The following is a 13,033-nucleotide window of genomic DNA, read 5'->3' on the forward strand; positions in this document are numbered from 1 at the left end:
GAACGGAGAGGGGGAGAGCGCTGCGCGGCTTCGCGTTGGGAACTTGGGAGAAAAATGTGCCTTTTAGACCTGGAATATGCGATTTCCAAAGCGGATTACATTTAGTAAGATGTGTCACATTACCAGGTCAAACAAAGGGATTACCTTAAACATTTTCAACTCTATATCAGCACAGAATCAAGTGCGTTGCGGAAGTCCGTTGCTGAGGTGATTTAACGTAGTCAAAAGTGACACGACGTTGAAACTAAAGGGCAGTGGAATTACATATGCTGTTTGCTCATTTTGGAAACTTTATCTTGTTATCGATACCTGTTCTTCTCAGACTTTCTGTCATCTTATGTGTCCGGTCGGAAATATTAACTATCATTTTCCCAAATGAGATGTAAGTTCGCGCCTTCGGAGTTGATGGGGAGCACGAGACAACCAGCGAACCTCACTGAGAAACTTACGGAGAAAAACATGCCGTCTTTTCATCCATGGAGACATGGCATATAGGTTCCTCTCCAGCCGAATCGTGCCATCCTCAAACAGATTAAGCAGAAGATTTATTTTTATATTCACTATCTCTTTGTGTTTCATGTATCTATGCTACAGCATCATCTTCTGCTCGGGTACAATCATGCCTAACCAGAGATTGGAGGATCACCGCTGCGTCCATCTGAAGAACATGGGAAGTAAAAAACTTTTACAGAAGTCACATTATTGCACTATATCAGCGAAAGCGAGGGTTATCTCGGATGAGACGAGGGCTGTGGGTCTCTTAAACCTTACTGGCAACCAAAGCAAACATTCAGCCTTTCAGAAAACACAAGATGTGGTAGATCACAAGCAGAGTAATAACAGTAATTCGCCAAAATACGGGAATAAGAAGTTGCCCAATGCACTTATAGTTGGCGTTAAGAAAGGAGGCACCAGGGCGGTGCTGGAGTTCATCCGGATTCATCCAGATGTTCGAGCTCTTGGGACTGAACCACATTTCTTTGATAGAAACTATGACAAAGGATTGGACTGGTACAGGTAGGGTTTTTATTATTTTCTTTTCTTTTTTCATTCCCTGGCTTTTTGCATTGGTATTCTGAATAATAATTGAATAAGGCAATTGTAATATACAATAATACAATCATTTATTTATTAAATTTATGCAATATTACACAAGTGCTGCTGTACTGAATATTAACTGCAGGTAATCACAGCCGTGTGGATTTTCAATACTACTGCACAATTGCAAGAATTATATTAATATTACTAGTATTAATTAACTTAACTTGCAGATATTGGTCTGTTAGTATGTTTCTTTTCCACCCATGAAAATACTTCCAACTTCCAAAACAAGTCAAGCTTTACTGTATGTGTCATCAAGCTGTGCACATACTAAAAGCCAGTCTGGAATTGATAATATGAGCAGAGTGGAGTGGCACAGATTTCTCTTCCTAGCTTAAAAAGTTTCAGTATTCTTTTCTTCCCTATTGTGACGTACAGTATATTTGAGTTAAACGGCTTCTCGAACAAGAAAAAAAAAAAAAAAAAAAAAGTAGGATGGGACTTTATTTTGTCTATTGGGAATTGATTGAATTGTGGTTTGCTATTGCCATGATCTCATGTGAGTGACAGGTTGATCCCGCCTTTGCGCCTGTAAACACATCATTAGAGAAGAAATGTCACTGTAAGAGGGAGGGGAAGTTATTTTGATTAAACATTACGCAAACACTTGAATTAAAAATAATGATGCTAATAATAATAAAAAAAAATATTATGTGCATGTATAAATAATTTATAATAAATACTACAATATATATAAAAAAAAAAAGAATTGCGAACTTTGATTTCATGGTGACTTTAATCACTCCAGCTCATGAAGAGAAATAAGAAAACGTGAATTTTTTTCTAAACCTGCTAAATGTTCTCTGATGCTGTTTACAAGAAGAAGAAAAAGAAGTTGTTTCACGTTTCCAAATACCTTTTTTGCTCCAGGCAAACTATTCAGCATTCTTGGAATTCTGATTGGCCAATCAAATTACCTATTTAATTATAAATTACCTAAAATTATGTGAAATAGCTGTCATAAAGAAACTGTGCTCAGTATTCTGAACATGCCAAAAGTTGTACAAACTGTTTGTATGACAGTGGTAGTGTGCATAAAAAATATTCAATTATTAATATAAAATTTTTATTTAAAAAAAAAAAAAAGGGGGAAGCTATTCCTTGGATAGCAACTATTATGATCCAATATAATACACCGATCAGGCATAACATTATGAGCACTGACAGGTGAAGTGAATAACACTGATTATCTCTTCATCTCAACACTTGTTAGTGAGTGGGATATATTAGACAGCAAGTGAACATTTTGTTCTCAAAGTTGATGTGTTAGAAGCAGGAAAAATGGGCAAGCATAAGGATTTGAGCGAGTTTGACAAGGGCCAGATTGTGATGGCTAGACGACTGGGTTAGAGCATCTCCAAAACTGCAGCTCTTGTGGGGTGTTCCCGGTCTGCAGTGGTCAGTGTCTATTAAAAGTGGTCCAAAAGTGAACCTGTGTCAGGGTCATGGGCGTACAAGGCTCATTGATGCACGTGGGGAGAAAAGGTTGGGCCTTGTGGTCCGATCCAACAGACAAGCTACTGTAGCTCAAATTGCTGAAGAAGTTAATGCTGGTTCTGATAGAAAGGTGTCAGAATACACAGTGCATCACAGTTTGTTGCGTATGGGGCTGAATAGCTGCAGACCAGTCAGGGTGCCCATGCTGACTCCTGTCCATCGCCGAAAATGCCACGTGAGCATCAGAACTGGACCACGGAGCAATGGAAGAAGGTGACCTGGTCTGATCAATCACGTTTTCTTTTACATCACGTGGATGGCCGGGTGCGGGTGCGTCGTTACCTGGGGAACACATGGCACCAGGATGCACTATGGGAAGAAGGCAAGCCGGCGGAGGCAGTGTGATGCTTTGGGCAATGTATGGGAAACCTTGTGTCCTGCCATCCATGTGGATGTTCCTTTGACACGTACCACCTACCTAAGCAATGTTGCAGACCGTGTTCACCCTTTCATGGAAACGGTATTCCCTGGTGGCTGTGGTCTCTTTCAGCAGGATAAATGGTTCAGGAATGATTTGAGGAGCACAACAACGAGTTTGAGGTGTTGACTTGGCCTCCAAATTCCCCAGATCTCAAACCAATCGAGCATCTGTGGGATGTGCTGAACAAACAAGTCCAATCCATGGAGCCTCCACCTCGCAACTTACAGGACTTAAAGGATCTGCTGCTAACTTCTTGGTGCAGATACCACAGCACACCTTCAGGTTCAGGTTTAGTGGAGTCCATGTCTCGACAGGTCAGGGCTGTTTTGGCAGCAAAGGGGGACAACACAATATTAGGAAGGTGGTCATAATGTTATGCCTGATTGGTGTATATATAAACAAGCAAAAACTAATTTAATCAAATAATATAAATTAAAGAGCCACTCAAAACTCTCAAAGAAAATGTAAATTTTAAGCAAAACACATTCTTCAAAATTGCACAAATTGGAAAAAGAACAAGAACTGCCAAATGTGTGAAATGTCATAAAGGCAGCAGGGTGCAAAAATGATGAAAACTGCCTTTTTGTGGTGGCAGGAAGACAAGAGCTAAAAACTCGAACTGCTGACATGAAGATGTTAGCTGTAAGTCATACTGAGAGAGCAGGAATGATAGCGTTTTGGCCAGAGACCCAGAGCGGAATGACACAGAGTGATTGCAGTGTTCGGTTTCAGGGGGAAAATATGCAGATAAAGGCCAATGGATCTCTTTCAAGAGTAAACCTTCCATAAACCCTGCCAGAGAAAGGCATGGATCATATTGATCAGTGGGCAGATTAAAATCAACTCCTTCCTTCCTTCTTCCCTTTCTACTGATGGGCTGCCATTCAAATACCCATCGGGGAGCCGTTCGACTGTGCAAGAAGTCTGTGTCAATTCTGTGTGGCGTGTAGGGCTATGGCGCAGGGGTCTCTAGGAGACAATATCACCCCTCCCTCTTTCAGCACGGCGTCTGCCTGCAGCTCAGCTTCAGTAATTACACACACACATCACATCCCAGCTCAGACAGGACAGAGAGCGAAAGAGAGGACTCCCCATGGGCCATGTCCAAACGTGAGGGGGAAAATCCATAAAGCCAACAGTACATACCTGTGTGAGAGCAGCCCTTCAGCCATTAGCAGGTGTTGCTGCTTGTTCAGTCTGCTCGTCATCTGGAAACCACAATAAAACACACTCCTCCTCTGTTTACGTTCATTTAAGGGCAACTCCACTCACCCACAGCCTTCTGTGCTTAAATCAATTGAAGCGGATGTGTTTGTGAGATGTGTGGATCGATGCTAGTCCCTTGTATTTGGACACGGGGAGAAAAAGATGCGGGGGAAAAAGATGTAATGAGAAAAAGAGCCAGGATGAAGGAAAGATGAAAAGGAATTCGGAGATGTTGCCTTGTGCCTGCTAAACAAACAAATGCCCACAAACAAGCTATTAATAGAGTAGATATTTTCTTTGTAAACTACAGCAAACAACCCAAAAATGAAAATTTGCTGTTAATTCACTCACCCTCAGGCCATTCAAGATGTAGATGTAGATTTTTAACTGTGGTCCTTGGTGATTCAAAGGCTACTATTGCGTTGGAAGTCAAAAACCCTATACAGGCTAAACAAAATTAATACACATGCTCCTGACTATAGATTGAAGTGTTATGATGTGAAGCAATCAGTCTGAGCAAAAAACTGAGCATTATTTACAACATTAATACCTGTAATCCACAGCGTTCATGATAGTCTGGAGTGCGAGCTTCCTGACGCATAATGTCTTATACGCGGGAGCTCAAACGTTGGGAATCTGTGAAAATCTGTGAGATTGTGCAAGCAAATGTAATCTTTATTCTATATAATCTATAGAATTAATAGATATTAATCTATATTATATTAAATATTAATCTATATTATATATATATAGGTTGCAGCATCCAGGATAAGCACAAGCAAGTGCAGTTTTGATGGAAAATACAACATATCTCTTGTAAACAAACACAGCATCAGCTCGTTTGCAAGCATGCTCCCGCATATATACGTCATAATGCAACAGAAAGCTCATGCTACAGACTGCCATGGCAACAAAATTACTGGTAATAATGTTGGCAAATGGCTCAGGACTGTTTGCCATGGTTATGGATTACACCGAACATGTATATAATGTTCAGTTTCTAGCACAGACTGATCGTTTCACTTTATAAGACCTCAATATATCACCAGGAGCCTTGAGTATTAATTTAGTTTTGCCTGTATATAACATGTTGGAAAAAATGCAATGATACTTTTAAATATAAAAACTAAACCACCAGTAGTCTTATTAAGGGAGTCACTGATTCATTCAATTGATTTGTTCAGATGTCTGATTCATTCAAGAATGAAGCAAGTGACTGAATGGGTCATTGTGTTATTGACTCACCCGGTTCTTTCAGAAACATTGAATCATTCTGTAATAAAAACTCCGCTGTGTGTTGCTCGGAAATGTACAACAGTTTTGCTGTGGATTTGTTTGGAACTATGGCAAAATAGAGAAAAAATGGAAGTCACTTAATATTAACTACTCGTTTATTGAATTGTTGTATAAAATCAATGTCACATTCACAATCATGCTGATATTTGGGAAAACAGCACTCTTGGTCATGTGATGATGCTTTACTATATCATATGTAATATATGGATAGTTCAGCCATTAAACTCTTTTCACGCTCAGATTGCTTTTCAACGTAACGTTCACAGCCAATCAAATGTATTTATTACCACTTCCAGACCTGCCAACCTTGGAAAAAATTTTCGAGTACCAGTTTGACGGGACAGGACACGTTTTTTTTTTTTTTTTTTGTGGGGGGGTCATATATTTTTTTATATTTTTGAGAATACAATACACAAAGCACAAACACACACCCATCTTCGTTAATCTAATTTTGACTGTTAAAGTTTTATAATTTGACACAATTAAAAATTTCACTACACCTGCTCAAAAGCATTTTTTTTATTCATGATTAATATTGCATTGCATAATGTGTGCTTATACAAACTGACAACCACAAGTGAATAACGTTCACATATTTAATATGGACTAAAAAGTTTTGTAGGCTCTATTTACATACAACTAACCTGACAGTTGAGTCCTTTACACAGGTTTTGTAATGAAAACTAGTCTAAAATTAAGAAACCCTTAGAAAAGAGTAAACATTGAGTTTACATGTGATTCATTTAAAATACTTAATTTATTATTCCAATATCCAAATATGCTAAAATATTTGGATATTGGAATAATATTGGATATACTAAATCCCACAGAAAAAAAGGTATCTATTTGTAACATGCTGTATTTGAACAAGACAAAAATTCGCTGATTAAAGGTTAGCCAATACAAACATATTTATAGAAAACAGTAAACAGTGAATAGACAGGACCCATAAATGCAAAACGAATCGAGTATTCAAGAATATAAAGAAGTTAGTTATATAACGAGGGGTTGTGTTAACTAAAGAGTCCGCCATTTACCGAATCTTAAAAACACGGGTGGATAGTTAAAAATGTTTTCTGACAAAAAAATAACAAGAACAAATTTAACCACGGCAATTTTCATTTTACAATGATCTTCCCTTTCTGTGCTCACGCGCGTTTGTGTGTATGAGAGAGAGCTCGCGCAGCGCTGAGACAACGGTGCTTTTAAATGCATAAGTAACTAATGTGCTAGTTTTCATACAAAATAAGTAGGCTATATAACATAATTAGGTACTTTAGTTAGTATTAACACAATAACGCAACACATGTAGGCTATACGTTTCTCAACACTGATTTCTGTTTCAACACTGATTTTCTTTGCCTGTTTCTCCAGACTCGCTCTTGTCAGTCACACATCACAGCACTTTCATAATCACTAAGCCATATAGCGATTTCAATTTTATTTAGATTTGTTGTTCAACATTACTTGAGCATTTTATACCCGTTTACCTCAAGGAGTCAGAAGTACGGTGACTGCTGTACCGTCCTCGCCTGAGAATTCAGTCACTGAGACTGCAAGAGTGGAAGGAGGATCGCGCAGGATTTTGTGTTGCTGTCGATTTGCGGTCTCTTTTTATTGATAGGCCGTATGCATTTGTCAATCATCCCCGCTTGCTATTTGGGGAAATGAACCCAGCGATATGATTGGTCAAACTCTTTCTTTTGCTGGATTTGAATACTACGCGCGCACAGAGGACTCACCGGGTTTTTGCGTAGTATAGAGTGACAAATCGTACCAGCGTACTTTGAGGTCAAAATGCGTACTTGGTACGCAAAATGCGTACATGTTGGCAGGTCTGCACTTCTCTTTATAACCATGAGGCATCCAAACGAATTCAATAACGTTATGTACTATGCAAATTCTTATTCTAGCCCTCCTCTTCCCCAGCACCACTTGCCTAGATCTGGTATGGGGGTATCTCCCTCTCTCTAGCAAAATTAACATGTTTTAAAACATGCTACTTTTTTCCAGTCAGGAAGGTAAAATTCTCTTTCATTTGCCAGTTCAAAAAAAAAAAAAAAACTTATCCTGGAAAGCGGATAAGCGCTAAAGCAACACCATAGAACATTTGCTCATGGTTCCCCCATGTGGTTGATAAGCGCAATGGGTTAGCAATGTTACCAGCTTTTCCGTGGGGAGCGCAATACACGTGAATTTGTTAACTAAGCTGACGGAACCAGTGAATGCAGAAACCGCATTTGGAAACCATGTCCACCGACCAGTTAAAGTAGCCCATGTTACACTAGATCACAATGTGCAAGCTATCGAGACCGGCAACATTACCTTATCTCTTCTCTACCTTACGGTTATAAATTGTGAACCAGTAGTGTGCCAATTAACAAACTGAACACAGCCTAATGACAAATAAGCTCAAAAGTACAGGACAGTAGGGGTGTAACGGTACACGTATTTGTACCGAACCGTTTCGGTACAGGGCTTTCGGTACGGTGCACGTGTGTACCGAAGCATTACATTGCAACCAATATTCACCAACAATAACCGCAATAAGCTCTGCGTCTTGTTACTTTCGATAAGAAACAAAGTGTCATCCTTCAAATTCTGTCCACGAAATTATGAAGTTTATACAGAAAATGCCATTTTGACGTGCTTTGATGTGGGGTGACAGATCACTGTACAGGCGCCTCAGTTCAACCGGCAGCGCGAGCGCGGAGCGCAAGTGAATGTGTTCATCTCTTCCTCCTTAATACTAGTTACAGAATAAACATGAAAGAACATCTGAAGGTATGTTGCAAGATTCAGTACAACTTACTGAAACGGCCATATCTCATGTAATCGCTCATTCAGTGTTTCAACGGTGAAAGCGTCCGTATTCAACAATATGTCATGATGCATTTACCTCAGAAAAGCCATTCAGTGTTCACAGCTTGTTAGTTCGCTAGAGAAATGAACTCTTTCGCTTAATATATGCACTGTATTAGCCAATATATTCATTATTTTACTAATCTTTTAGTGATATCTTGATTAGGCTATTTAATGTATGTTTAAATAAATCTGATGTTAAAATAACAGCAACTGTGTAGAAATGATTATATTTCAACAACGAATTGGAGTAAAAACATTTAGAAGTTAATGCAAAAACTGCCTTAGGTGCAGCTTACAGGTTTGCATACAATTTGTTATTTGAGCGTTGAAAAGCAATTGAATTTAGGCTAATAGTTTGGGCTTCTTTCAAGTTAGGGCTCCCTACATAGTTTATAGCATTAGCAGAGATCATTTTTTTTTATCCTTAAGAAACTTTTAGTTTTAATTTAATTTAATATATTTAAAGACAAAAACACAATTTGTTCAGTAAACCTCTGTTTAATAATAAAAAAAGCAATTTTATGTTTAGTTTTCTCTCCACCTGCTGTACCGAAAACTGTACCGAACCGTGACTTCAAAACCGAGGTACGTACCGAACCGTGAGTTTTGTGTACCGTTACACCCCTACAGGACAGTAAGAAAAAATTTACATATAAGACTTATAAATCCAGTAGCAGGATGGTTAGGTCTCCATCCGTTTTGCAACCCGTTGCTTCTTTCAGCTCGCACCAACAAGTGTAAGCCTGTCCAATATTGATTCGTGTACAGGCTCATGTCCAATCACTCTCTATTTCTTTTCTTCGCTTGCTCTGACAACACCCTCTTTGGTTTCTTTGCTGGCTCTGCCATTGCATTGGTTTTGAGACTTGCATATTAGATCATTTTGTCTTATAGTTAGCTGTTGGCTAACTCCACCCAGGCTACAAGTAAAATATGTGACATATGCCATAAAGCAGGTCACACTCTTCCACTGGCAGGGGATGGGCGGGGCTGCATGTACCGACCCGAACACAAAACTTGCAGAGTGTGGTTGTAGCCGCTAAGTAGAATTAATCTGGTTAAAAGTTGTTCTACCACTGAAATAATTTTACAGACATTATTTTCAGGTCGAAAAACTACATAGTGTTGCTTTAATGTAGAGCACACGTAGTACCATGCCTATAAAATTTGCACAAGCACACATTAACACAAAAACAACTCTTAATCTCACACTAAGAAACTCATCAATACTATTTGTGGACGGGTTAATTAAAATGCCACAGAGGCCAAGACACTGAAACAGTCCCCCTAATCCTCACTGAAAGCTATTTTATTTTAGCCACTGACATCTTGCAATAAGAGGACCAATAAGGGCTGCAATAAAGGGCAGGACTAATGAGAAAGATGAATTGGCTGATTAAGTCAAAAGTTCCTTATAAAGCCCCTTAATAATGTGTTTTAGAGTCTTGTTTTTCATTTTACTTCAATCTTTGTCTTGGCAGGGCCCATTCATTAAATTCACGTAGCGTTGTTGAGATTACCCCAGGGTTTTTACTAGAAGTTGTCCTAGATGGAGTCACAAAGTCCTAGCTTGAAATAATAAGATCTCTTCCTTTAGCTAAAAAAAGTGCAAGGTTTCAAGACAATTTCAATAATTGTTGAGTTTTGTGTGCTCTACCACTCCGACGAAGCATACGAGAGACATGTAATACATATGTGGCGATGCTCATTACTTTATTTTTAGAATGGACAAGGATCCTTATGGCCTCATTTGTTGTAGGCAAACCTGTTTTCTCATTACTAGTGGACACTTGTGCATCAGTTCATCAAATCAAACAAATATTCTGCACTACACACCATCTAAACTTAAAAGGGCGTCTGAATTCTATTGATTTTATTATAGTTGGAAGTTCTTCAAGTAGATTCCCTAAGAAATCCTCAGATTGTAAGAGACGTCTTTTAACATTTGCTGGAGCCAAGAAATTCCTCCTGGTCCTCCATTAATTGGCTCGAAAGGGAAAGGAGCAGTGAAACACAACAGTCAGAAAGGTTGACGAGGACAGAAAGTTGGACAGAGCTTATTTAACTGGGAAAACCACACATTTCTCCATGCACACTTTCTATTGCCCTGAATCACTAACGGGAATTGCTAATCCCAGCATGGTTCAGAGAGTTGTAGATCTTCCTGTAGCATTAATTACCTACACAATTCTTCTTTGGATGTATCCCAGCAGGGAACGGCAAGCTACCGAGATGTTTTGATTTGGTGATTTTAGTGTAAATTACTCATTAAACTTGAGTGCCACTAGCAAGAGCGGCGAGTAAATATGAGCTACTCTGAGAAAGTGTGTCTACCGATGGGAGTCCATTATGGGACTGACTGGATTAAGGATGAATGTTGAATGCTTCGAGTCACTCTAGAGACAAACCATAGACCCGGTGAGGAGCTGAAGGTGAGCACTCAGATTCACTTAGAATACTTGAAGAGAAGCAGTATTATCATACATTATGGCATTCCACTGGCCCTCTGCTGTGCAAACTAATTTGTGCATATACCGGGCATATAAAACGCACTTTAGAGTTTAGCACATTTTATTTTGTTACTCTGTAATGCAAAGTAAAAAAAAAGCTAGACATTTTACTAAATAAATGACAAAAAAAATAAATAAATAATAATAATAACTAAATGCACACTGCATGTATTTCATGAAAATCATGCCTTTGCTTTTACACATGATAATTACCCCTGAAGTTATATATATATATATATATATATATATATATATATATATATATATATATATATATATATATATATATATATATATATATATATACACACACACACACACACACAGTAGCATCATCTGAGACCACCAGTGCAGCAGTGAGGTGTTTCACATGCAGTAAAAACACACCTGTGCATGTGGGAGTACATTTCTAGGAAAATTGTTAACCATAAAGACCAAGGACACACTTCATAAACCTGCCTTGTACAGCAAAAAAGAAATCTTTTGTTGGAAAAATAACATCTCTTGAACCTTTAACACTACAATCTGTGTTTCGTGATAACCTAACATTGCACATTAGAACAAGTTTTCATGCGTTAATGCTCCAAAAACATTCTTTTTGCAGCCTGGTCTCATTATTAATACTTTCAAAGAAACAAAACGTACATTTTTAAAGATGCTGAAACGTACAATATTGGCCTATATTGCGCTAAAACGTAAAAATAATTATGTTTTTAAAGTGAAAAATTTGTAAATATTTAAGAATCTTTCATGTCGTAAAGATATATGAATAATTTCCCTTTTATCTTTTTGTAGATAAATGTAAGATCTCTAAACCCCATCCTGAACCTAAACAAACCCATTTTATACAGAATGTTAAAAAAATAAAACATAATGGACAGAAATGTGTAGGAAAATGACAATTTTAGTGAAAATTAAAACAATATTTTGCGCCGCTAATACTACACCGATCATTTCTTAAAATTACATTATAAATAACAGAATTATTTAATTATTATTTAATTATTGTGAAAATGCCAAAAGTGGGACCAGTTTAAATGATGATGAGCTGGAGTTGCAGTTGCAGTTGCAGTCCTTTCTGGCAGTAATAGTTTTTTATTACAGAGCAGAATTTAATTTATTAATCCATGAAAATATGAATCCGACTCATCTCTGTGATCATTTCAAATGTCAATCCACTGAAACACGGCATGTCGCAATCAGGTGTGTCGAAGCAGGAGAGAACCAATGAGCGTTCGATATCAGTGCCATAAACCCTGTCGTAAAGGTTCTCGAGGGCACAACTTTCAAATTTGAATCTTAATGAGTGCGGGTTTTGACTGTGACGGTCGTTGCTGAGAATGAAGATTGCTGGATAAAGTGCTGAATTTGGATATGTTCTTTGCAAACATATGGATTCTAAACATTTGGAGTACAGCGAACAAATAAAATGGATGTGATTTGTGAATCCATGTTGTGCTTTGGTGTATCTCATGGTTGTATTGTCAGAGAAAACACCTTCTGTGTTGGACAGCAAACAAAATAAATATAACAAAATGGTTAAACAATTACAGAAATAATGCTCTAAATTCAGCTTTGCCATCACAGGAATCATTTCTGTTTTAAGAGATATTAATATAGAAAAAAAGTCAAAATTTCACAGTATTGTTTTACTTGATCAAATAAAGGCAGACTTGGTGAGGATAAGAGACCACAGAACCCTGATGTTTGTAGATGAAATTCAATTACTCTAGTAGCTTCCCTCCATTGGTAGTCAATGCATTGATATGCTTTTGCATATGCTTTTGTACTGACAAAGTTTGCAGGCAACGTTGACAATTGCAAAGATTTCAAATGAAGGGTCGATGCAAAACCTTTAAATATTATTCTAATATTGTATTATATTATATCATTTTTTGTGGATGCTTCTCAATTCATAAAGATGGGGGAAATTAATGGAGCTGCAAAAAAAAAAAAAAAAAAAAAATAGAGAGAAAAACGTGCTGCAGTCTGCTGAAATACTGAGACTTGGAAGATGATTAATCTTCCAGCAGGACAATGACCCAAAAATATACCCAAAAAATATAATAGTTATTCTAGAGTGGCATAAAGTGCAAAAAAAAAAAAAAAAAAGAGAGAGAGAGAGAGAGAGAGAGAG

The 13,033-nt window shown here is 37.8% G+C and overlaps 1 protein-coding gene across 1 annotated transcript in view; it reads left to right on the forward strand.

The window, feature by feature from the left end:
* The first annotated feature begins 484 nt into the window (after nucleotides 1-484).
* Nucleotides 485-13,033, forward strand: part of hs3st2 (heparan sulfate (glucosamine) 3-O-sulfotransferase 2) — a 39,501-nt gene continuing 26,952 nt past the window's right edge. The window contains exon 1 of the mRNA XM_067376074.1: nucleotides 485-1,017. Coding sequence (XP_067232175.1) covers nucleotides 485-1,017 — 533 coding nt within the window. The remainder of the gene's footprint in view (nucleotides 1,018-13,033) is intronic.

The sequence above is a fragment of the Chanodichthys erythropterus genome, chromosome 3 (assembly GCF_024489055.1).
Source record: "Chanodichthys erythropterus isolate Z2021 chromosome 3, ASM2448905v1, whole genome shotgun sequence".
In the NCBI taxonomy this organism is placed as follows: domain Eukaryota; kingdom Metazoa; phylum Chordata; class Actinopteri; order Cypriniformes; family Xenocyprididae; genus Chanodichthys; species Chanodichthys erythropterus.